The following is a 25,260-nucleotide window of genomic DNA, read 5'->3' on the forward strand; positions in this document are numbered from 1 at the left end:
AGGGGCTAGACAGGGTAGAATCAGCGAGGTTATTTCCATTTACAAATCAGTATTCTGTAACTTGATTTTGTGTCTCTGTATGCCCTGTTTGAGAGCAGATATCCACTCCATCTGACGAAGGAGCAGCGCTCCAAAAGCTAATGGCATTTGCTACCAAATAAACCTGTTGGACTTTAACCTGTTGTTAAAACTCTTACTGTGTTTACCCCAGTCCAACGCCTGCATCTCCGCATCATTGGCCGTAGAAGACAGAGGGTAGCATTGGAAAGGTGTTTTTCTGAATGGAGGTCTGTAACTAGTGGTGTTCCGCAGGGATCAGTACTGGGACCTCTGCTGTTTGTAAAAGTGGCAGCACAGGTGGAAAAAGTGGTGAAGTACGCTTGCCTTCAGAGGTTGGGGCATCGAATATAAAAGTTGGTAAATTATGTTACAGTTGCATAAAACGTTGGTTAGGCCACACTTGCAATACTGTGTCCAATTCTGCTCACCACACTACTAGAAAGACATGGAGGCTTTGGGGAGAGTACAGAAAAGCTATACCAGGATGTTGCCTGGTATGGAGGGTATTAGCTATGAGGAGAGATTGAATAAACTGGGATTGTTCTCTCTGGAAAGGCAGAGGTTGAGGGGCGACCTGATCGAAGTTTATAAAATTATGAGATATAGATAGGGTGAACAGTTGGAAGCTTTTTCTCAGGGCAGAAATGACAATTACAAGGGGACACAAGTTCAAGATAAGGGGAGAAAGGTTCAATGGAGATGTGCAGGGCAAGTTTTTTAGACAAAGGGTGGTGGGGGCCTGGAATGCACTGCCAAGTGAGGTGGTTGAGGCAGTTATGTTAGCCACATTTAAGACTTAACTTGATAGACATATGAACAAATGGGGAATAGAGGGAAATAAGCGGTTGGTCTAGATAGATAAACATGATTGGCGCAAGCTTGGAGGGCCGAAGGGCCTGTTCCTGTGCTGTTCTTTCTTCTTAAGCTGACCAGCAATAAAAAGACCTCTTGAGGTTAAACCGAGCAGCAGCTTGCAATGGAAGTAGCCTGTGAAGCAGGATTTTCACCAATACAGTTTCACATCAAACTCATCTGTAGCGAGCCCTGCAGCACAAACAACAATCACATGCGAGTGCGACAGCTGAGCAACTGACTGCCTTCAAAGCACTCCAAAACTCCATGATTCAAGGTGGCTGCTCACCATCATCTTCCAAGGGTGATTAGGGATGGGCAATAAATGCTGGCCTAGCCAGCGACACCCACATCCTCTGAAATAATTTAAAAACTGTCTCAGTCTATCCTACTTCAACAACATCCACCAAACCTATAAACCCGCAAACACACACTTCTTTGGCACCCGCTACCCTCCTGTTCCCTCCTTTCATAGCACCATAGGCCACTAATTTAGAGTTCCTGCCCTCTGGAATTCCCTCCGCCTTAAATTTGCCTTCACCTGAACATTTTCTTTTTGAAACAATAAAGGTCTCCTTGATGTGCCTTTCGGGACTTCAGTCAGATATTCTCTGAGTACTGTGGTGTAAATCACTTCCATAAATGAGTGCCTTACATTCAGGGGAAAGAGTCCCAGACAACCCACAATCTGTTAGCATCGAAAAGTTACAGCACAGAAGGGGGCCATTCAGCACATCTTGTCCATGCCAGCCTGAGGACACCCAGGTACCCTTTTAAACCCATCTTCCTGCACCTGGCCCATAGTCCTGTAGCTTACAGCACTTAAGGTGCAGATCCTTATTTTTATTCATTTATGGAATGTTGGCATCACTGCCAGCATTTATTGCCCAGCCCAAACTGCCTTCTATTTCAGAGGGCATCTGAGAGTCAACCACATTGCTGTGGGTCTGGAGTCACATGTAGGCCAGACTAGGTAAGGACAGCAGATTTCCTTCCCTAAAGGACAAAGAAGGATGTGGAGGTTTTGGAGAGGGTACAGAAAAGATTTACCAGGATATTGCCTGGTATGGAGGGCATTAGCTATGAGGAAAGGTTGGAGAAACTTGGTTTGTTCTCACTGGAACGACGGAGGTTGAGGGGCGACCTGATAGAAGTCTACAAGATTATGACAGGCATGGACAGAGTGGACAGTCAGGAGCTTTTTCCCAGGGTGTAAGAGTCAATTACTAGGGGGCACAGGTTTAAGGTGTGAGGGGCAAGGTTCAAAGGAGATGTACGAGGCAGATTTTTTACACAGAGAGTAGTGGGTGCCTGGAACTCATTGCCGGGCGACGTAGTGGAAGCGGATACGGTAGTGACTTTTAAGGGGCGTCTTGACAAATACATCAATAGCATGGGAATAGAGGGATATGGTAGGGGGTTTTGGTTAAGTCGGGCAGAATGGTCGGTGCAGACTTGGAAGGCTGAAAGGCATTTTCCTGTGCTGTAATTTTCTTTGTTCTAATGAACTAGATGGGTTTTTACAGCCATCAACAATAGTTTTAGACAGACTAAACTCAGAAAGAATGTTCCCAATGTTTGGGGAGTCCAGAACGAGGGGTTATAGTTTGAAGATAAGGGATAAACCTTTTCGAACGGAGGAGAAATTTCTAATTTCTTCACCCAGAGAATGGTGAATGTGTGGAATTCACTACCACAGAATGTGATTGAGGCCAAAACGTTGTTTGATTTGAAAAAGAAATTAGATATAGCTCTTGGGGTTAAAGGGATCAAGGGATATGGGGGAAATCAGGATATTGAATTCAATGATCAGCCATGATCAAAATGAATGGCGCAGCAGGCTCGAAGGGCTGAATGGCCTACTCTTGCTTCTAGTGTCTATGTTTCATGGTCATCCTTAGACTTTTAATTCCAGATCTTTATTGAATCAAATATCACCATCTGCCATGTTGGGATTTGAACTCAGGTCCCCAGATCTTGCCTGGGGGTCTCTGGATTACTATACCACTACACCACCACCTCTCCAGGTATTTTTCAAAAAGAGTTTAGGGTCTCTACCTCCATCACCAACTCCAGCAGCAAATTCCAGACACCTACCATCCTTTGAGTAAAAAAAACGTTCTTCTTCATGTACCCTCTACACCTATAGACACTATCTTGAATCTGCGTCCCCTGGTTCTAGAATTCTCGACGAAGGGAAACAATTTTATATTGATAAGATTCCTGCGCTCTGACCTGGTGGCCTTTGCTGATATTCCTATTTTTTTTTGTGCAGGAGCAGATTTGGTGATCAAGGCCATAGACATGAATCCCTGAGCTGCTTTATTTCACACAACACTCATGGGCAATAGAGAGATGGCCCGGCCCCTCTGGATGATGGCACAGTCCCTCGGGGCATCAAAGAGACGGCACAGTCCCTCGCGGCGTCAAAGAGACAGCACAGTCCCTCGGGGCGTCAAAGAGATGGCACAGTCCCTCGGGGCGTCAAAGAGATGGCACAGTCCCTCGGGGCGTCAAAGATGGCACAGTCCCTCAGGGCATCAAAGATGGCACAGTCCCTCAGGGCATCAAAGAGATGGCACAGTCCCTCGGGGCGTCAAAGATGGCACAGTCCCTCAGGGCATCAAAGAGATGGCACAGTCCCTCCCAGATGGTCTCACTCCAATCCTCTTCCCCTGGAATCTCACTCCAGTTGCTGCTGCGCAAACACCCAAGAATAAAACTCATTTGGTGATTAGAGTCACATTTAACAATTTTCTGGGTGATTATAAACTACGTTATTGATCCTGTCTCGGTTTTATTCTGTAGGAGAGGGGGGAGGGTTGGTCTGTATGGAGGGAGCTGGGAGGGCCTGTTTGCAGGGGAGGGGGGGCGGGTGTTGATATGGGTTGGGGAGAAGATGGATTGGAAGGGGGGTGGGCTGATTTGGGGGGGGGCTGGCTTGGAGGGGGGGGAGGCTTGGATTCAGGGACTTACCTGCAGCCACTAATCCTGAATTTTTCGCCCTTTACCGTCGCCAGGGGCGGCTCCGCGGCAAACTCGGAAGTGTAGTTGAAGATGTGGGGACGGGGCTGTCGCCGTGGGGCCGCCACCCCGCTCGGTAACGTTCTAAACCGCCACTTTTCAAAGCGGGGCTCGCGCTGTGAGCCAGGGCCGCCCGCCTGTCCGGCCGCAGGAAGTGTCCGGGGGAAGGATTAGAGCGGCGCACAGTGCCATGGCGGAGGCTCCAGGGCTGCAGGAGCCAGGCTCAGCAGCAGCAGGTAAACACTGGCCACTTTGTCTCTTTTCTCAATTACTCCCCGGGATCCCTGACAAGGCAAAACATTTATTGCCCCTTCAGAAAGTGGTGCTCAGCTGCCTTCTTGAACCATCACAGTCCATGTGTTGGAGGTACACCCACACTGCTGTCAGAGAGGGAATTCCAGGATCATGAGCCAGAAACAGTGAAGGAACTGCGATATATTTCCAAATCAGGGTGGTGAGTGGCTTGGAGAGGGACCTCCAGGTGGTGGTGGTGTTCCCAGGTATCTGCTGCCCGCGTCCTTCTAGGATGTGGAGATGCCAGAGTTGGACTGGGGTGGACAAGGTGAGGGGTCACACGATACCAGGTGATAGCCCAAAAGGTTTATTTGAAATCACCAGCTTTCGGAGCGTTGCTCCATCGTCAGGTTCAATTCTGGCCTCGGGTGAATGGCGCTGTGTGGAGTTTGCATGTTCTCCCCGTGTCTGCGTGGGTTTCCTCCGGGTGCTCCGGTTTCCTCCCATAGTCCGAAAGACGTACTGGTAAGGTACAATGACCATGCTAAATTCTCCCTCAGTGCTTTTGAACAGGTGCCGGAGTGTGGTAACTAGGGGATTTTCATCTTAACTTAGTTGCAGTATTAATGTAAGCCTATATGTGACATTTATAAATAAACTTTTAAAACTAGAGGTCGCAGGTTTGAATGGTCCTTGGCGAGTTGCTGCAGTGCATCCTGTAGATCAGCCTTGTCCAATCTTTACAGTGCAGGAGACCATTCAGCCCATCCAACCTGTACTGGCTGTCTGAAAGAACAACCTACCTAGTCCCACTGCCCCTGCCTTATCCCCCGTAACCTTGCGTATTCTTTCTTTTCAGATAGCAATATAATTCCCTTTTGAATTATAGAATCCTAGATTCCCTACAATGCAGTAGGAGACCATTCAGTCCATTGAGCCTCAATGACCACAAGCCCTATCCCCTCAACCCCTGCTAATACCCCTGACACTAAGGAGCAATTTAGCATGGCCAATCAACCTGAGAGTGTGGGAGGAAATGGGAGCACCGAGGGGAAACCCACGCAGACACAGGGAGAATGTGCAAACTCCACACAGTCACCCGAGGCTGGGATGAATACATTAATATAATAAAAGCAATACTGTGGATACTGGAATGTGAAACAGAAAGTGTTGGAAAAGCTCAGCAGATTTGGCAGCATCTGTGGAGGGAGAAAATAGAGTTGACGTTTTGAGTTTGTATGACTCCTTTTTGAATACCAATCATACCTGCCTTCCCCACTCTCTCTGGAAATTTGTTCTAGACTCCAACGACCCTCTGGTGAAATTCTTTACCTCACATCACTTTAACACCTTTTGCCAATTATTTTGAAGTGTGCACTCTAGTTCTTGATGTTCTGTTGAGTGGGAACATTTTCTCACTAATTCCCTTGTCCATACTCATCAGGATCTTAAAAACTTCCATCAAGTCTCCTCTCGGCCTTCTCTTCTTCAAGGAAAATAGTGGCTATCCTTGTGGATACAGTTCTTTATCCCTGGAATCAGTCTTGTGAATCTCCTTTGTACTCTCCCCAACACTTTCCTCGAGTGTGGTGCCCAGAACAGGATGCACTACTCCAGATGAGGCCTAACTGGTGTCTCATACAAGTTCGACACAACCTTAGTCTTGCACTCAATATGGGTAGCAAGGTGGCACAGTGGTTAGCACTGCTGCCTCACAACGCCAGGCACCCGGGTTCAATTCTGGCCTTGGATGACTGTCCGTGTGGAGTTTCCACGTTCTCCCCGTGTCTGCGTGGATTTCCTCCGGGTATTCCAGTTTTCTCCTCCGGTCCAAAATGTGCAGGTTAGGTGGATTGACCATACTAAATTGTCCCTTAGTGTCAGAGGGATTAACAGAGTAAATACAAGGGGATAGGGCCTGGGCGGGATTGCTGTCGGTGCAGGCTTGATGGGCCGAATGGCATCCTTGTGCACTGTAGGGATTCTAATCTATGATTCAATATCCCTATTAATAAAGCCTAAGATACTGTAAGTTCTCTCCACGTGCCCTGCCATTTTCAATGACTTATGTACATCTATATCAAGGCCCCTCTGTTCCTGCACTTCTGTTAGAACTTTTCTCTTTATTCTCTCTATATTCTTCTTGCCAAAATGAATTATCTCACACCTCTCTGAATTGAACTTCATCTGTCACTTGTCTGCCCAATCCATGTCTGTGTCCTTTTGAAGTTCAAGACTACCCTCATCACAGTTCGTATTATTTTCAATTTTTGTGTCATCTGCAAATTCTGAAATCATGACATGAACTAGGTCTAGGTCATTAATATATCAGGAAAAGTGAAGGTCCCAACACTGACCTGGGGAACTCCAATACAAACCTTCCTCTAACCTGAAAAAACAATGATTTATTACTACCCTCTGTTTACTGTCACTCAGCCAATTTCTTATCTAAATGCCTAATTTCCCTTTTATTCCAAGAATATGAATTTTGTTCATAAGTTTGTTGTGTGGCATTGTATCAAATGTCTTTTGAAAATCCATATATCCCATATCAACAGCGTTGCCCTGATCAACCTCTTTTACCTCGTCAGAAATCTCCAGCAAGTTGGTTAAACACTATTTTCCCTTGATGAACCTATGCTGGCTTTCTTTAATTATCCGGCACTTGTCTAAGTGACTATTGATTTTGTCCCAAACAATAGTTTCCAGGCATTTCCCTACCAATGAAGTCAAATTGATTGGTCTGTAGTTGCTGCCGTTTATCCTTGCACCCTTTTCGGAACCGGGGTGTAACATTTACAATTCTCCAGTCCTCTGTGTCTAAGGAAGACTGGAAGATTATCGGTTGTTCCTCTGCAATTTCCACTCTCACTTTTCTCAGAACCCTTGGACGCATCTCATCCTCTCCTGGAATCTTATCTATTTTAAGTAAGGATAGCCTTTCTAACACCACCTTCTTTGCAATTGTAAGTTCTTCGGGTGTACTATTACCTCCTCACTCACCTCAACCTGGGTAGTATTTTCAGTCTTTGTAAAGACGGAAGCAAAGTAGACGTTTAATGCCTCCACTATTTCTGCTAGCTCCACATACACCTTCCCTTTTTTATCCCTAAGCAACCCTACTCTACCATCCTTTTAATATTTATATGATTATAGAAGACCTTGGCATTCCCTTTTATGACAGCTGCCAATTTCTTTTCATGCTCTCACCTTGCTTTCCTTATTAATTTTTTTCACTTCCCCTCTGGGCCTTCTATTTCAATCTTATTCTCCATTGTATTTTCTAGCTGACATCTGTCATACACGCACTTCTTCCATTTCATCTTCACCTCTATCTCTCTCATCATCCAGGGTGCTCTGGATTTATTTGTCCCACCTTTCCCCTGAAGGGAATACACCTTGACATTGCCTGAACATTCTAAATTGAGTCTACTTCCCAATTGTATTATCCAACCCCTTTATCTGCTTCATCTTTTTCTCTATCAGTTCCGGACTGGTTTACCCTACAGTTCCCCCGGGGGTAATATAATTTAACTGTACCTGTACTATCGTCTTTTGAAAAGCATCCTATTGATTCACTAGGATAGGGTGAAAGTCATTGATGAAACAGAGGTTGAGGGGCGACCAGATAAAGGTTTACAAGATTTTGAGCGGCATGGACAGAGTGGATAATCAGATGCTCTTTCCGAGGGTAGAAAAGTCAAGTACTAGGGGACATAAGTTTAACGTGCATGGGAAAAGTTTAGATAAGATGTGCAAGGCAAGTTTCTTACACAGAGGGTGGTGAATGTCTGGAACGTGCTGCCTGGGGAGGTGGTGGGAGCAGTTATGATAGTGGCATTTAAGGGGCATCTAGACGAATACATGAATAGGATTGGAATAGAAGGATATGGAGTCTGTAAATGCATACGGTTTTAGTTTATACAGGCATTATGATTGGCGCAGGCTTGGAGGGCCGAAGGGCCTGTTACTGTGCTGTACTGTTCTTTTTATTCTTTGTTCAGATGCGTAGGACGCTACCCTGAAGAACTCCTACCACGATGATCTGGACTGAGATGATTGGCCTCCAGTAGGCAGCGCGGTGGCACAGTGGTTAGCACTGCTGCCTCAGCACCAGGGACCCGGGTTCGATTCCAGCCTTGGGTGTCTGTGTTTGTGTGGAGTTTGCACATTCTCCCCATGTCTGCTTGGGTTTCCTCCGAGTGCTGCGGTTTCCTCCCACAGTCCAAAGATGTGCAGGTTAAGTGTATTAACCATGCTAAATTGCGCAGGATTACAGGGATAGGGGGAGGGGGGCGGGCATTGGTGGGATTCTCTTTTGGAGATTGGTGCAAACTTGATGGGCCGAATAGCCGCCTTCTGCACTGTAGGGATTCTGTGGTTCTATGTTCTATCCACAAGTAGTTTCCTTTCGTGTTAAAATCAAATCAGCATGGCTTCAGACAGTGGAGATTTTCCCCCCAGATTTGCATTGACTTCAGTTGCGCTAATGTTTCTTAATACCACATTTAGTCAACTGTTGCCATGATGTCAAGGGCAGTCACTCTCACTTCATTTCTGGAATTCAGCTCTTTTGTTCATGTTTGGACTAAGGTTGTAATGAGATCTGGATCCTGGCGAAAGCCAAACTGAACATCAGTGAGCAGGTTATTGCTGAGTACACGCTGCTTGACAGCATTGAAGACAATCCCATCCATCTCTTTGCTGGTGATCACTGATGGGGCAGCAATTGGCCAAATTGAATTTGTCCTTTTTATGGACTGGATATAGTTGGACAAGTTTCAACATTGCTGGAATGATGCCAGAGTTGCAGCTATAGTGGAGCACCTTGGCTAGAGACAGGCCTAGTTCTGGAGCTCAAGTCTTCAATACTATTGCTGGAATGTTGTCAAGGCCCATGACCTTTCAGCCCTTGCTTGGTATCATGTGAAGTGAATCAAATTGGCTGAAGACTGGCATCTGTGATGTTGGGGATCTCCAGAGGAGGCTGAGATGGATCGTCCACTTGACATTTATGGCTGAAGATTGGTGCAAATGCTTCAGCCTCGTCTTTTGTACTTATGTGCTGAGCTCCCCCATCATTGAGCATGGGATATTTATGGAGCCGCCTCCTCCACTGGGTTGTTTAATTGTTCTCCACCAGTCATGGCTGGATGATGCAGACCACAGAGCTTTGATCCGATCTGTTGATTGTGGGATCATTAGTTCTATCTATCCCATGCTGCTTCCATTATTTAGCATGCATAGAATCCTTTGTGGTAGCTCCAACAAGTTGGCATCTCATTTTCAGATATGCCTAGTGCTGCTACTTGCATGCTCTCCTATATTCCCCATTGAACTGGGGTTGCTCCCCTAGTTTGATGTAATGGTAGATGGGGGATATGCTGAACCATGAGGTTACAGTTTAAATTTGAATACAATTCTTCTGCTGCTGATATGAACATATGAATTAGAAGCAGGAATAATCCATTCAACCCTCAAGGCTGCTCTGCCATTCAAAGAGATTTTTAAAAATATTTTCACAGGATGTGGGCATTGCTGGCTAGGCCAGCATTTTTATTGCCCATCCCAAATTGTCCTTGAGCAGTAAGTCTCCCTTGAACCATTGCAGTTCTTGTTGTGCACCCACAGTGCCCTTTGGGAGGGAGTTCCAGGATTTTGATCCAGTGACAATGAGGGAACAGTGATATTCCAAGCCAGGGTGGTGTGTGATATGGAAGGGAGCCTTAAGGTTGTTGTGTTCCCATGCATCTGCTGTCCTTGTCTTCTCGGTGATTGAAATTGGGGGTTTGAAAGGGCATGACTGAACTGATTTTAACTCGACTCTATATCCCCACTTACCCCAATAACCTTTCGCCTCCTTGCCTATCAGAAGACTGTCTAGCTCTGTCTTAAAAATATTCATACTTTGCTTCCACCAACCTTTGTGGAAGAGAGTTGCAAGACACTCAAACCGCTGAGAGTTCTAGATTTTCCCAGTCAACATCCTTCAGGATCTTCAATGTTTCGATCAAATCACCTCTTACTCATTTGAACACCAGTGAGTACAAGTCTAGCATGTCCAACCTTTCCTCATATGACAACCCACCCATTCAACATCTAGTAAACCTTCTTAAATGATTCCAATGCATCTACATCCTTTCCCACACTATATTCCATTTGCCAGATCTTTGCTAACTCACTTAACCTATCTATATCTTTTGTACCACCTTTATGTCCTCTTCATACTTTAATTTTCTACCTATCTTTGTGTTATCAGCAAATCTGGCAACCATTCAATCCTTTTATCCAAGTCATTTATATAAACTGAACGGTTGAGGTCCCAGCTCCAATCCATGTAGCACACCACTGATTACAATCTTGCGACCAGAAAAAGATCCATTTATATCTACTTTCTGCTTCATGTTAGCCAGTTGATCTTCTGTCCGAGCAAAATGTTAACCCAATATCATGAGCTTTCATTTTCCGCAATAACCTTTGATGTAGCATCTTATCGAATGCTATCTAAATTGAAGTACAGTATATCTACCAGTTCCCCTTTATCCACAGCACAGGTTTCTTCCTCAAAGGATAAGTTATTTTGATTTGATTTATTATTGTCAGATAAAGAACAAAGAAAATTACAGCACAGGAACAGGCCCTTCGGCCCTCCAAGCCTGCACCGACCATGCTACCTGACTTAACTAAAACCCCCTACGCTTCCAGGGACCATATCACTCTATTCCCATCTCATTCATGTACTTGTCAAGACGCCCCTTAAAAGTCACTACCGTATCCGCTTCCACTACCTCCCCCGACAACGAGTTCCAGGCATCCACCACTCTCTGTGTAAAAAATCTGCCTCGTACATCTCTTTTAAAACTTGCCCCTCGCACCTTAAACCTGTGCCCCCTAGTAATTGACTCTTCCACCCTGGGAAAAAGCTTCTGACTATCCACTCTGTCCATGCCTCTCATAATCTTGTAGACTTCTATCAGGTCTCCCCTCAACCTCCGTTGCTCCAGTGAGAACAAACCAAGTTTCTCCAACCTCTCCTCATAGCGAATGCCCTCCATACCAGGCAACATCCTGGTAAATCTTTTCTGTAACCTCTCCAAAGCCTCCACTACCTTCTGGTAGTGTGGCGACCAGAATATTCCAAGTGCGGCCTAACTAAGGTTCTATAAAGTGTCAATATGACTTGCCAATTTTTAAACTCAATACCCCAGCCGATGAAGACAAGCATGCCGTATGCCTTCTTGACTACCTTCTCCACCTGCATTGCCACTTTCAGTGACCTGTGTACCTGTACACCCAGATCCCTTTGCCTATCAATACTCCGAAGGGTTCTGCATTTACTGTATTGGGATACAGTGAAAAGTATTATTTCTTGTGAGCTACACAGATGAAGCATACTGTACATAGAGAAGGAAAGGAGAGGATGCAGAATGTAGTGTTACAATCATAGCTGGGCTGTAGAGAAAGATCAGCTAAGGTCGGTCCATTCAAAAGTCTGATGGCAGCAGGGAAGAAGCTGTTCTTGAGCCGGTTGGTACGTGACTTATGTACCCATTTCCCGACAGAAGAAGGTGGAAGAGAGTATGTCCAGGGATCCTTGATTACGCTGGCTGCTTTTCCGAGGCAGCGGGAAGTGTAGATGGAGTCAATGGATGGGAGGCTGGTTTGCGTGAAGGACTGGGCTACATTCACAACCCTTTGTAGTTTCTTGCCGTGTTGGTCAGAGCAGGAGCCACACCAAGCTGTGATACATCTGGATAGGATGCTTTCTATGATGCATCTGTAAAAGTTGGTGAGAGTCGTATTGGACATGCCAAATTTCCTTAGCCTCCTGAGAAAGCAGAGGCTTTGGTGGGCTTTCTTAAAGTTAAACATGATTTCTCTTTTGCAAAACCATGTTGACTTTGCCTGATTATCTTGAGCTTATCCAAATGCCCTGTTGTAACTTCTTTAATAGTAGTTTGCAATATTTTCCCTTCAACAGATGTTAAGCTAACTGGTCTGTCGTTTGCCATTTCCTGTAACCCTCCCTTTTTCAATAATGGAGTTACATTTGCTACCTTCCAATCTGGACCGGGCTCAATTCCCGGCTTGGGTCACTGTCTGTGTGGAGTTTGCACGTTCTCCCTGTGTCTGCGTGGGTTTCCTCCGGGTGCTCCAGTTTCCTCCCATAGTCCAAAAGACCTGCTGGTTAGGTGCATTGGCCATGCTAAATTCTCCCTCGGTGTACCCGAATAGGCGCAGGAGTATGACGACTGGGAGGATTCCCACAGTAGCTTCAGTGTTAATGTAAGCTTACTTGTGAAACTAATAATAATAAATAAATAAAGGCATTTCCCTGAACCTTGGAAATTTTGGAAAATTAAAATGAATGCATCAACTATCGCACTTCTTTTTAGACCCGAGGGATGAGGTCCATCAAAACTGCAGCTCTTGTCAGCCCCCTGCTCCAACCATTTACACAGAACCACTCCTCTGGAAACTGTAATTTTCCTGAGTTCCACCCTCCCTTCCATTTCCTGGTTTGGAGCTGCTTTTGGGATGTTAATTGTATCCTCTATAGTGAAGACTGATGCAAAATACCTGTTCAATTCATCTGCAAACTCTTGTTTTCCATTATCAATTCTTCACACTCCTCGCTATAGGACCAAACACTCACTTTGTTAACTTTTTTTTTAGATATTTATAAAAACTCTTACTATCTGTTTTTATACTTCTGGCTGGCTTTCTCCCACACTCTTAATTTTTCCCTCCTTATTAATCTTTTAGCCATCCTCTGCTATTCTTATATTTTGTCCAATCTTTTGACCTGCCTCCTGTCTTTGCACAATTGCAAATGCCACAATTTCAGATCGGAACAAGTGACCTTCACTTCAGATGAATGACATTTTCACTGCAGACAAATTCATGCAAACAATGATTATAGTATCCGGCCCATAGATTTTCTGTGTGTGGTTTCAAGGAATGAAATGTAGAGTGTATGGGATTTAGCAAGCCTTGTCCAGTAACCTTTACCAAAATTTGATTTCTGAACTTTGGCAACTCTGCAAACATCTGCCGGGTTGCCAAGGTAAAATTGTACAGGGGGATGTACAGGGCCGCACAAGAGATGTGACCATGTTCTGAGTTCTGTTTTTTTTTTTGCTGATGTGAAGACAGTGCATGATAATGCACATTGGGATTAGGGATTGAAATTAATTTATAATTTGGTAACAATTGAGTTAATGGCAATTATTCAGTATACTTTAATGGAGAAGGAATACATAAGGGGTCACTTAGAATCTTACAGTGTAGAAGGAGGCCATTCGGCCCATCGAGTCTGCACCGACCACAATCCCACCTAGGCCCTATCCCATAACCCCATGCATTTACCCTTGCTAGTCCCCCTGACACTAAGGGGCAACTTAGCATGGCCAATCCACCTAACCTGCACATCTTTGGACTGTGGGGAAAAAACCAGAGCACCCAGAGGAAACCCACACAGACACGGGGAGAACATGCAAACTCCACACTTGATCAAGGATGTTGTCTTGTCTCGAGGGTGTTGAGTATGAGGAGAGGTTGAATAAAGTAGGATTATTTACACTAGAAAGACGGAGGCTGAGGGGAGATTTGATAGAGGTCTACAACATTGAGAGGCATAGACAGGGTGGATAGTTGGGCTTTTTCCCAGGCTGGAAGTGTCAATTACAAGGGGGCACAGGTTCAAGGCGAGAGGGGGAAAGTTTAAGGGAGATATGCGGGGGAAGTTTTCCACGCAGAGGTTTCTGGAACACTGCCAGAGGTGGTAGTGGAAGCAGGCACATTAGCAACATTGAAGAGGCATCTGGATGGGTGCATGAATAGGGGGAGAATAGAGGGATATGAACCAAGTTAGGGCCAAAGGTCTTTTTAATTTAGTTAGGGCATCATGATCGGCACAGGGCTGGAGGTCCGAAGGGCCTGTTCCTGTGCTGTACTTTCCTTTGTTCTTTTGTTCTTTGATATCTGGTTAATACTCTGAAATAGTTAGTCACTTTTCACTCCAGAACTTCAGCAGCACCACCAATGTATATGGGGGTGCCCGTAATGTGCAAAACTATCCCAAGGCCCCACATAGTGTGCTCCCCAAATAAGGAGATGTTAAACGATTTTGTGTTTGAAAGTACTCCTGTTTTATCTACTATATAATAGACGGATTGTAGATTGCATGGGTCCTTTATTCCAATTTGGAAGGACTTTTTGCCAATAACTGGTGTCACAGCTGAGTTCGATCAGTGTACACTGAAGGATTAACAATGATGTAATCACTGTAAATTAATGTGGTAATAATCCTTAGTTGAGCACATCCATTAAAAGAAAATCATTTAATTTTAGAACTTTATTAAGGTCATAAACAGCAGAAGTGAAGCTCAAGTGGTTAACTTTTATGGTTCTTTATATTACAGCATTGCTGCAGCTCTGACTTTGACAGCAGCTCTGTAAGCTAAATGAGTGAAGCTGTACCTTGAGACTGACTATTTCTTTTGCTACATGCAATCCCAACCAAAGGGAACTTTTATGGCAAATTGCCAGCCAGCTATTTTTTTGATGAGTTTTCTGCTTCTCTGAGTGAGAATGCTGTACATTTTGGGCACCCATTATTAGCCATCCAATCACCTCTGGTGAGGGGGGCACAGAGTAAAGTGCCACAACAATGTACCCCTGCCACAGTCTCACCCTCGAGGAAAGAAAAAATCCTCCTGCACCAGTGCCACGGGTTTCTACTTCCAATACAAACCACCATGGTACTCCTGAAAATGTCCATTATTACTGAATGATCTGCTACGGGCATGAGGGAGGGAAAAGTTTGCAGCAAGTTCCCCCACCCAGTCACTCAGTGAACCCCTCACAAAGGCACAAGTCGAGCTGTGGGAACAGGTTGTGTGTATCTCTCCTCTTGAGGAGCATGCGTATTGTTGGGAAATCAACTCAAAGCAAACTTATGTGGTTTCTTAAAATCGCAGAATTGTTACAGCGCAGAAGCAGGCCATTCAGCCCATCATGTTTGTACTGACTCTTCGAATGAGCAATTCACCTAGTGCTACTGCTCTGCCTTCTCCCCCATAACCTTGCACATTCTTCCTATCAGCTAATAATCCAATTCACCTCTGAAAGCCTCGATCGATTGAATCTGTTTCCACCACCATCTGGCATTCCAGATCTTAACAACTTGCTGTGTGAAAAAGCTTCTCCTCATGTCTCCATTTCAGATTGTGTCATATCTTAAACCTGTGTCCTCTTGCTCTTGATCCTATCAAATCTCCTCTTGACCTTCTCTTCAAGGAGAATAATCCTACCTTCTCCAATTCGTCTCCATGACTGGACATCCTCATCTTTGGAACCATTCTCATGCATCTTTTCTGCAGCCTCTCCACATCCTTCCTAAAGTGTGGCGCTCAGACCTGGTTGCTTCTGTTGTGACTGAACCATAGGTTTCATATAAGTTTAATAGAACCTCAGATAAAAATAGGAAATGTTGGAAATACTCAACAGGTTATGGCAGCATTTTTGGAGAGAAGCAGAGTTAACATTTCAATTCTGTGACCTTTCATCAGTGTACCGGAGGAACTTGGAGGAATGCAGAGATCTTTGATGATAGTGGAGCAATAGATAGAAGGAGCGGGTGAGACCAAAGAAGCAATTAGAAGCTAAGGTGAAAAGTATTGCTGGACCAGGAGCCAGTATAGGTCAGTGAAGACAGGGTTGATGGGTGCACAAGACTTGGTGTGTGTTTTTATACAACAGCAGAGTTTTGGATGATCTCAATTTTATGGAAGGTGTAAGAAAAATTGCTGGAATAGGCTTTTAGCAGCAGAAACACTGAGGAAGGGATAGAAATGGATGATGCTACCAATGTGGAAATAGATGTTTTTGGTAATGGAATCCATACAATGCCGAAGGAGGCCATTCAGCCCATCGCGTCTCCACTGACTCTCCAAAAGAGCATCTATCCCAGCCACCCCCCACCCACTCTATCCCCGCGCAGTTACCATGGCTAATCCACCTATCCTTTATATCTTTGGACTGTCGGAGAAAACCGGAGCACCCGGAGGAAACCCATGCAAACATGGGGAGAACGTGCAAATTCTACACACTCACCCGAGGCCATTCGGGTCCCTGGCGCTGTGAGGAGGCAGTGTAACCAATGTATAGAATATGGGGTTGGAAGCTCAGCTCAGCAGCTATTTGGATACCGACACTGTGGATAGTCGACTTCAGCCTCAGACAGGAACCAGGGAGAGCTTATGGAATTGGTGGCAGGGAGTGGAGTGTGATGGGACCGAAGGCCATGGCTTCGGTTTTCCCAGTAATTAATTGGAGTATTTATCTGTTCATTCAACATTGGACGTCAGGCGGGCAATGTTTAAAACATAGAACCCCTACAGTGCAGAAGGAGGCCATTTGGCCCATCGAGTCTGCACCAACAAAATCCCACCCAGGCCCTATCCCCGTAATCCCAAATATTTACTCAAATAACCTATGCATCCTAATACACTAAGAGGCAATTTAGCATGGCCAATGTACCTAACCAGCATGTCTTTGGACTGTGGGAGGAAATCGGAGCACCCGGAGGAAACCCACACAGACACAGGGAGAACATGTAAATGAGTGTTTTATATGATAAAATTATTATTTTAATATGCAACGTTGATTGAAGACAGAAACCTTGTGAAAAAGTAAGGTGCATTCCAATAGTATTTCTCTTTGACTTGTTGCATACTGCTGTGTGCTGCATATTTCTCTGGTTCTGCTTCACAATGCAAATAGTAGTTTTCCTAGCAATCATTTTCAAACCCCTCTAAGGAACATTGAAAATTCTGATTGTCCTGGGAGCCCACTGTCCTAGCTTCTGAAAGGCAGTGTCAGGAAAAGGAATATAGTCTGAGAAGTTGTAAATTTATTTTCAATATATACAGTGATGCACTAACATTTAGAAAATGAAAAATGTGGAGCTCTTGGCACTTGCTCACGGCATTCAGTGTATGTGGCCCCATGCGGACAGAAATCTAATTCCCCTTTCTGATTCCTAATGGCCCAGTTTGAAAACCGAGGATATAAATCTGTTTAAACTTGACGAGGAAGTCATTTTCTCCTGTATCCTGGTCAGAGAACTGAAAAGGCCGGATGGTATTGCTGCTTTAAGGAGATCATTATACGACATTGACAGTTCAAACTTTGATTCGGCAGATCCATTTTAGTTGTCCTCCCGTGTATTTAATATGAGAGTAATTTGGCTTCTTATTGCACAGGAATCCCATGTGTTATGCAGAAAAGAATCGTGCCGTCAAACTAGGGCTCTTCACTAAGAATGATAAAAATGGGAAGAAAGGAAACTCCCTGTTCACTCTTTAGTTGCGATCTCACAAAATAGGAGCCTACAGCAGGCATGAAGGAATAATTTAATGTATAACAGGATATTAATTACTGGTTTCAAAAATTAATTACTTCATAGAATCTTACAGTGCAGAAGGAGGCCATTCGGCCCATTGAGTCTGCACCGACCACAATCCCACCCAGGCCGTATCCCCCATAACCCCATACGTTTACCCCCAGCTAGTCCCCTGGCGCCAAGGGACGATTTAACATGCCCAATCCACCTAACCCGCACATCTGTGGGAGGAAACCAGAGTACCCAGAGGAAACCCATGCAGACACGGGGAGAATGTGCAAGCTCTACACAGACAGTGACCCAAGCTGGGAATCGAACCCAGGTCCCTGGCGCTGTGAGGCAGCAGTGCTAACCACTGCCATCTACTTCTGCATGAAAAACGTGTTTTGGGACAGTTTTACTTAGGTACGTGGTATCTACAACTCAGAAGGAGGTATTTTGACCTAACTAGTCCATGCCAGTGTTTATGCTTCACAAATGCCTCCTCTGATCCTTCTTCGTCTGGGAACACATTCTTCTATGCCTTTCTCCATCACGTGTTGACATTGCTTCCCCTTATGCTCGTGATTGTAGTAGCTGTAAATAAATTCCTTTGGTCATGGTGGCCTACATACATTTATCATTGGCTGTGGTGGTTAAACTTGATCTAATTTGGCTCCACATAGTGAATCATCCCACTCCACCCACTGCTACTCCTCCCTCACACCTTTGCAATTTACCTTTGCTCAGATCGAGTGCAGTTATTCCATGGATTTAGTCATTATCAGTGGTGAATGGGAAGGTGGGCCAATTGAAGATAATTCTGTAATTGTCAATAAAAGAATGGCTTGCTTGTTGAAAAAATTCTTAATATCTGTCTGCATGGTGGAGAGAAGATGCATTTTTAAGAATTAATTCATGGGATCTTGGCATTGCTGGGCGGGCATTGATTGCCCATCTAATTGTCCTTGAGAAAGTAGTGGTGAGCTGCCTTCATGGACTGTTGCAATCCCTGTGATGTAAATACATCTACACTGCTGTTAGGAAGAGAGTTCCAGGATTTTGACCCAGCAATAGGGAAGGAACGGTGATATATTTCCAAGTCGGAATGGCGTGTGACTTGGAGGGGAACTTCCTGGTGGTGGTGCCCCCTAGCATCTCCCATGCATAAGTTACCTCAGCTCATGGCCAAGTAGGCCATTTTATGTTATTGTCCACCTGTCTCTTTATCCTTTTATCCTACCTTTGCTCTCTTGCAGTCTTTAGCATTTTGCTGTACCCTCTAATTTGATGTAATCAGCAAATTTCAGTACTGGTTCCTCAATTCCTAAATGTAAATTGTTCTATAGCAGCACGAAATGGGATTTCCCCATCCCAACATGGAGTGTTTCCCAGCGGCGGAGGCGGCTCACCATTGGCTGCTAGCAGGATCTTCCAGTCCAGCCAAGGTCTATGGCATTTTGCACGTCCGTCCCACTGCCAAGGAACCCAGGGAATGGTTGCCTTCAGTGCAACCTGAAGATCCCGCCTGCTGGAAGGGCCGGATAGTCCAGTCCATATCCCTTGTCAAAACACTGTCTGTGGGGCAGTATCAGCAAGCATAAAGGAGAACATGCCCCTGTCTACATCAACGGGGACGAAGTAGAAAGGGTCGAGAGCTTCAAGTTTTTAGGTGTTCAGATCACCAACAACCTGTCCTGGTCCCCCCATGCCAACACTATATTTAAGAAAGCCCACCAACACCTCTACTTTCTCAGAAGACTAAGGAAATTTGGCATGTCAGCTACGACTCTCACCAACTTGTACAGATGCACCATAGAAAGCATTCTTTCTGGTTGTATCACAGCTTGGTATGGCTTCTGCTCTGTCCAAGACCGTAAGAAGCTACAAAGTGTCGTAAACGAAGCCCAATCCATCACTCAAACCAGCCTCCCATCCATTGACTCTGTCTACACTTCCTGCTGCCTCGGCAAAGCAGCCAGCATAATTAAGGACCCAACACCCCGGACATTCTCTCTTCCACCTTCTTCCTTCGGGAAAAAGATACAAAAGTCTGAGGTCACGAACCAACCGACACAAGAACAGCTTCTTCCCTGCTGCTGTCAGACTTTTGAATGGACTTACTTCGCATTAAGCTGACCTTTCTCTACACCTTAGCTATGACTGTAACACTACATTCTGCACTCTCTCGTTTCCTTCTCTATGAACGGTATGTTTTGTCTGTGTAGCACGCAAGAAACTGTGTGTGAATACATGTGACAAAAATAAATCGAACCAAAATCAAATCAAATTCTTTATCAAAATCTGTATAAACTGCATCCAAAATATTTTCTTTATCCATGCTTTTATTATTGCTTCTTGGAATTCTGAAAGGTTAATCAAACACAACTTTTTATATATTCAAGAGGGTGGTAATAGTCAAAGATTTTAACTTTCCCAACATTGACTGGGACAGCCATAGTATTAGAGGGTTGGATGGCGAGAAATTTGTTGAGTGTATTCAGGAGGAATTTCTCATTCAGTATGTGGATGGCCTGACTAGAGAGGGGGCAAACTTGACCTCCTCTTGGGAAATAAGGAAGGGCAGGTGACAGAAGTGTTGGTGAGGGATCACTTTGGGACCAGTGACCATAATTCTATTAGTTTTAAGATAGCTATGGAGAATGATAGGTCTGGCCCAAAAGTTAAAATTCTAAATTGGGGCAAGGCCAATTTTGATGATATCAGGCAGGAACTTTCAAAAGTTAATTGGGGGAGTCTGTGGGAAGGCAAAGGGACGTCTGGTAAGTGGCACGCTTTCAAAAGTGTGTTAACCAGAGTTCAGGGTAAACACATTCCTTTTAGAGTGAAGGGCAAGGCTGGCAGAAGTAGGGAACCCTGGATGACTCGGGGATATTGAGGCCCTGGTCAAGAAGAAGAAAGAAGCACATGACATGCATAGGCAGCTGGGATCAAGTGAATCCCTTGGAGAGTATAGGGGGTGTCGGAGTAGAGTTAAGAGAGAAATCAGGAGGGCAAAAAGGGGACATGAGATTGTTTTGGCAGATAAGGCAAAGGAGAATCCAAAGAGCTTCTACAAATACATAAAGAGCAAAAGAGTAACTAGGGAGAGAGTAGGGCCTCTTAAGGATCAACAAGGTCATCTATGTGCGGATCCACAAGAGATGGGTGAGATCCTAAATGAATATTTCTCATCAGTATTTACTGTTGAGAAAAGCATGGATGTTAGGGAACTTGGGGAAATAAATAGTGATGTCTCGAGGAGAGTACATATTACAGAGAAGGAGGTGCTGGAAGTCTTAAAGTTCATCAAGGTGGATAAATCCCCGGGACCTGATGAAGTATATCCCAGGGCACTGTGGGAGGCTAGGAAGGAAATTGCAGGTCCCCTAGCAGATATTTGAATCATCGATAGTCATGGGTGAGGTGCCTGAAGATTGGAGAGTGTCAAATGTTGTGCCTCTGTTTAAAAAGGGCTGCAGGGAAAATCCTGGGAACTACAAGCCAGTGAGCCTCACATCTGTGGTGGGTAAGTTGTTGGAAGGTATTTGAGAGACATGATCTACAGGCATTTAGAGATGCAAGGACTGATTAGGGACAGTCAGCATGGCTTTGTGAGTGGAAAAACATATCGCACAAATTTGTTTGAGTTTTTTGAAGGGGTAACCAAGAAGGTAGATGAGGGCAGTGCAGTTGATGTTGTCTACATGGACTTTAGCAAGGCCTTTGACAAGGTACCGCATGGTAGGTTGCTGCATCTGATTAAATCTCATGGGATCCAGGGTGAGGTATCTAAATGGATACAAAATTGGCTTCTTGACAGAAGCCAGCGGGTGGTTGTAGAGGGTTGTTTTTCAAACTGGAGGCCTGTGACCAGCGGTGTGCCTCAGGGATCCGTGCTGGGTCCACTGTTATTTGTCATTTATATTAATGATTTGGATGGCAATATGGGAGGCATGGTTAGTAAGTTTGCAGATGACACCAAGATTGGTGGAATAGTGGACAATGAGGAAAGTTATCTCTGATTGCAACGGGATCTTGATCAATTGGGTCAGTGGGCTGACGAATGGCAGATGGAGTTTAATTTAGATAAATGCGAGGTGATGCATTTTGGTAGATTGAACCAGGGCAGGACTTACTCAGTTAATGGTAGAGCGCTGGGGAGAGTTACAGAACAAAGAGATCTAGGGATACATATTCATAGCTCCTTGAAAGTGGAGTCACAGGTGGACAGAGTGGTGAAGAAGGCATTTGGCATGCTTGGTTTCATCGGTCAGAACATTGAATACAGGAGTTGGGACGTCCAAAGATGTGCAGGTTAGGTTAATTGGCCAGGTTAAAAATTGCCCCTTAGAGTCCTGTGATGCGTAGGTTAGTGGGATTAGCGAGTAAAATATGTGGGGGTAGGGCCTGGGTGGGATTGTGGTCGGTGCAGACTCGATGGGCCGAATGGCCTCCTTCTGCACTGTAGGGTTTCTATGATTCTATGAGTCTTGTTGAAGTTGTACAAGACATTGGTAAGGCCACACTTGGAATTCTGGTCACCCTATTATAGAAAGGATATTATTAAACTAGAAAGGGTGCAGAAAAGATTTACTAGGATGCTACTAGGACATGATGGTTTGGGTTATAAGGAGAGGCTGGATAGACTGGGACTTTTTTCTCTGGAGCGTAGAAGGCTGAGGGGTGATCTTATGGAGGTCTATAAAATAATGAGGGGCACAGATCAGCTCGATAGTCAATATCTTTTCCCAAAGGTAGGGTAGTCTAAAACTAGAGGGCATAGATTTAAGGTGAGAGGGGAGAGATACAAAAGTGTCCAGAGGGGCAATTGTTTCACACACAGGATGGTGAGTGTCTGGAACAAGCTGCCAGAGGTAGTAGTAGAGGCGGGTTAAATTTTGTCTTTTAAAAAGCATGGATAAGATGGGTATTGAGGGATATGGGCCAAATGCGGGCAATTGGGATTAGTTTAGGGGTTTAAAAAAAAGACGGCATGAATATGTTGGGCCAAAGGGCCTGTTTCCATGCTGTAAACCTCTGACTCTATGACATGCTAACTGTGCTGATTTAATCAGGTTGCCACAAGTAGTTTCTACTTTTAGTTCACATTGAATGCCATTACTTTATCAAAATGGAAGTTCAGTTCTCTGGTGAGAGTTACATTTACCTCTCTCTGATTTCTCTGGTCTTTCAAAGAACAAAGAACAATACAGCACAGGAACAGGCCCTTCGGCCCTCCAACCCCCGCCGCTCCCCGGTCCAGGATTGAATCCTGAATCCAGGATCCCCGCCCAATTTTCCAGCCTATCTACATACCAATATCCTATCCACCGAGCTGTCCCTCACAGCTACGATGCTTTGTTCATCACAACCTATTAACTCACCCCCACCCCCCCATTCCAGACCATGTGATCTCCAGGGAGAGGCGAAAACCCAGAGTGAAAACCCCAGGGCCAATATGGGGAAAAAAAATCTGGGAAATTCCTCTCCGACCCCCTGAGGCGATCGAAACGAGTCCAGGAGATCACACTGGCCCTGATCGGAAAATGCTTCCCAACCCTAGTCATTTCCACTTCCACGAACACCATATGAATTCCCTGCCCCCGAGACAGGTTCCCAACTATCCGCAGTCTCGCTCTGTACTGGCACCAGCAAGATGATCATAGAATGAAGCCTTGAAACGAGAAACAAGGAACAATTAGCCCGCGCCGCTCCCTGGTCCAAACTAGACCACTCTTTTGTATCCCTCCATTCCCACTCCGTTCATATAGTTGTCTAGATAAGTCTTAAACGTTCCCAGTGTGTCCGCCTCCACCACCTTGCCCGGCAACACATTCCAGGCCCCCACGACCCTCTGTGTAAAATATGTCCTTCTGATATCTGTGTTAAACCTCCCCCCCTTCACCTTGAACCTATGACCCCTCGTGAACGTCACCACCGACCCGGGGAAAAGCTTCCCACCGTTCACCCTATCTATGCCTTTCATAATTTTATATACCTCTATTAAGTCTCCCCTCATCCTCCGTCTTTCCAAGGAGAACAACCCCAGTTTCCCCAATCTCTCCTCATAACCAAGCCCCTCCATACCAGGCAACATCCTGGTAAACCTCCTCTGTACTCTCTCCAAAGCCTCCACGTCCTTCTGGTAGTGTGGCGACCAGAATCTGGTAGTGTGGCGACCAGTCACTCAGTCACTGTGTATTTTTTCTTTCATAAGTCTCTCCTTTCCAGACTACAGTTCCTGGGCCTTGAGTAACGTTCAGGACCTCACCAGACTCGTGCAAGTATGTTGAGGTCCATTGTTTGCAGGCTATTTGAATCAAGTCTGTGTTCACAGCTTCCAGTAGGGACAACTGATCACGGTGATGAGCAGGAGCCCTAACCCCCTCTCCTCCTACTCTCATTGAAGTAGAACTTCATACCCTCAAGAATTCCCCAGCAATATTTAAACATGGGGCCCTTCCCTGGTCTATGTGTCTCAACCTTTTTCCAAATAATCTTTCCGGGCATTTTGTGAGTCTTAGATTGGGGAGCTACAGCTTAAGTGCTCTTTTTAAGAAGTATACTTGGCTACAGATGGAGTGTAAGGACATCAACGTTAATCTTCGAAGTTTCAACTGCAAAAATAGTTGTCATTTGACATAAATTTTCTGATCATTGATATAGTTCCAATATGAGTACATTCTTTAGCTCGGTTCTAACCATTTTGTTTTACCCATCATGGCTCATAGATATGTAGAATTATAGAAGTATGCAATAAAGAAAGAAGCTATTATGCCCACAGTGGCTGTGCTGGCTCTTTGCTTAAACAACTCCAAACTAATAGCACTGCCCTACACTCTGGCCATAACCCTCTGCTTCAACTGTGTATCTACTCTTCCTGCAACAGGTGCACGGGTCATGGAACTATGTGCTGCATTGTAACTCAGTTCTTTTTGTGACAGATGCGTTAAACGGTGATGGGTTTAAGAAGCCCTTGCTTCCTTTGGCCTCATCGCAGAAGAGGGAGAAAACTCACCATTCAAACACTCCGGTTGCTGGTCCCGAACTGACTGAAAGTGTTGAAATTACGGAAGAGTCCAGGCTGAAAGATTCAGCAGCTCCGGACAGCCTGGCAGGCCAGGACCAAGAAACCCAACCTCAACTGGAAGAAAAGCCTGCAGCAGACCAGCAACACATTGAGAAGCCCCGTCCCAATGCCACATCATTGCCGAAGAAGCTCAGGTATTCTGCTGTCAGGTTGCCTTCGGATAAATACAAGCCCTGCCCTCCACTCCCATATGTGGAACCACCGTGGGGGGGGTTAGCAGAGTCCCCTTACAGCTTTGAAATCCTCAAGAATGGCAGCATAGTCTCGGACATTGGTCTGAATTCAAAGAGCTTCTTTGTCATCGGGAGGTTACCAACCTGCGACATCTCTCTCGAGCACCCTTCCATCTCCCGGTACCATGCCATAGTGCAGCACAGGCGAGTTGCTGATGGGGAGAGCGGCATCGGATTCTATATTTACGACTTGGACAGCACTCACGGGACCACGGTAAACAAACAGAAAGTCCAGCCAAACTGCTACCAGCGGCTTAAAGTTGGCCACGTCATTAAATTTGGAGGGAGCACGCGACTCCTTGTGTTACAGGTGAGGATGGAGTCAACTCCAGAGAGAACTGCACATTAGGTGTTTAGATTTCACTCGGATGTAATGG

At 45.2% G+C, this 25,260-nt stretch overlaps 2 protein-coding genes across 6 annotated transcripts in view; one reads left to right on the forward strand and one right to left on the reverse strand.

Annotated features, from left to right (window-relative positions):
• The window catches only part of supt7l (SPT7 like, STAGA complex subunit gamma), a 42,069-nt gene extending 37,759 nt beyond the window's left edge, over positions 1 to 4,310 (reverse strand). Inside the window, exons 1-2 of one of the 4 annotated variants that reach the window (XM_078212242.1) lie at positions 3,889 to 4,065; positions 3,148 to 3,610 (exon numbers count right to left, since the gene is read on the reverse strand). The gene's annotated coding sequence lies outside the window, so the exon portion shown is untranslated. Of the gene's footprint in view, positions 1 to 3,147; positions 3,611 to 3,888 lie in introns of all 4 variants that reach the window. The other 3 variants (XM_078212241.1, XM_078212244.1, XM_078212240.1) reach the window with 3 other exon arrangements.
• Positions 4,038 to 25,260, forward strand: part of slc4a1ap (solute carrier family 4 member 1 adaptor protein) — a 164,300-nt gene continuing 143,077 nt past the window's right edge. The window contains exons 1-2 of one of the 2 annotated variants that reach the window (XM_078212238.1): positions 4,038 to 4,172; positions 24,505 to 25,193. In XM_078212238.1, coding sequence (XP_078068364.1) covers positions 4,127 to 4,172; positions 24,505 to 25,193 — 735 coding nt within the window. In that variant the 5' untranslated portion in view covers positions 4,038 to 4,126. The remainder of the gene's footprint in view (positions 4,173 to 24,504; positions 25,194 to 25,260) is intronic. The other variant, XM_078212239.1, reaches the window with a different exon arrangement.

This window comes from Mustelus asterias, chromosome 5, assembly GCF_964213995.1.
Source record: "Mustelus asterias chromosome 5, sMusAst1.hap1.1, whole genome shotgun sequence".
Lineage (NCBI taxonomy): Eukaryota > Metazoa > Chordata > Chondrichthyes > Carcharhiniformes > Triakidae > Mustelus > Mustelus asterias.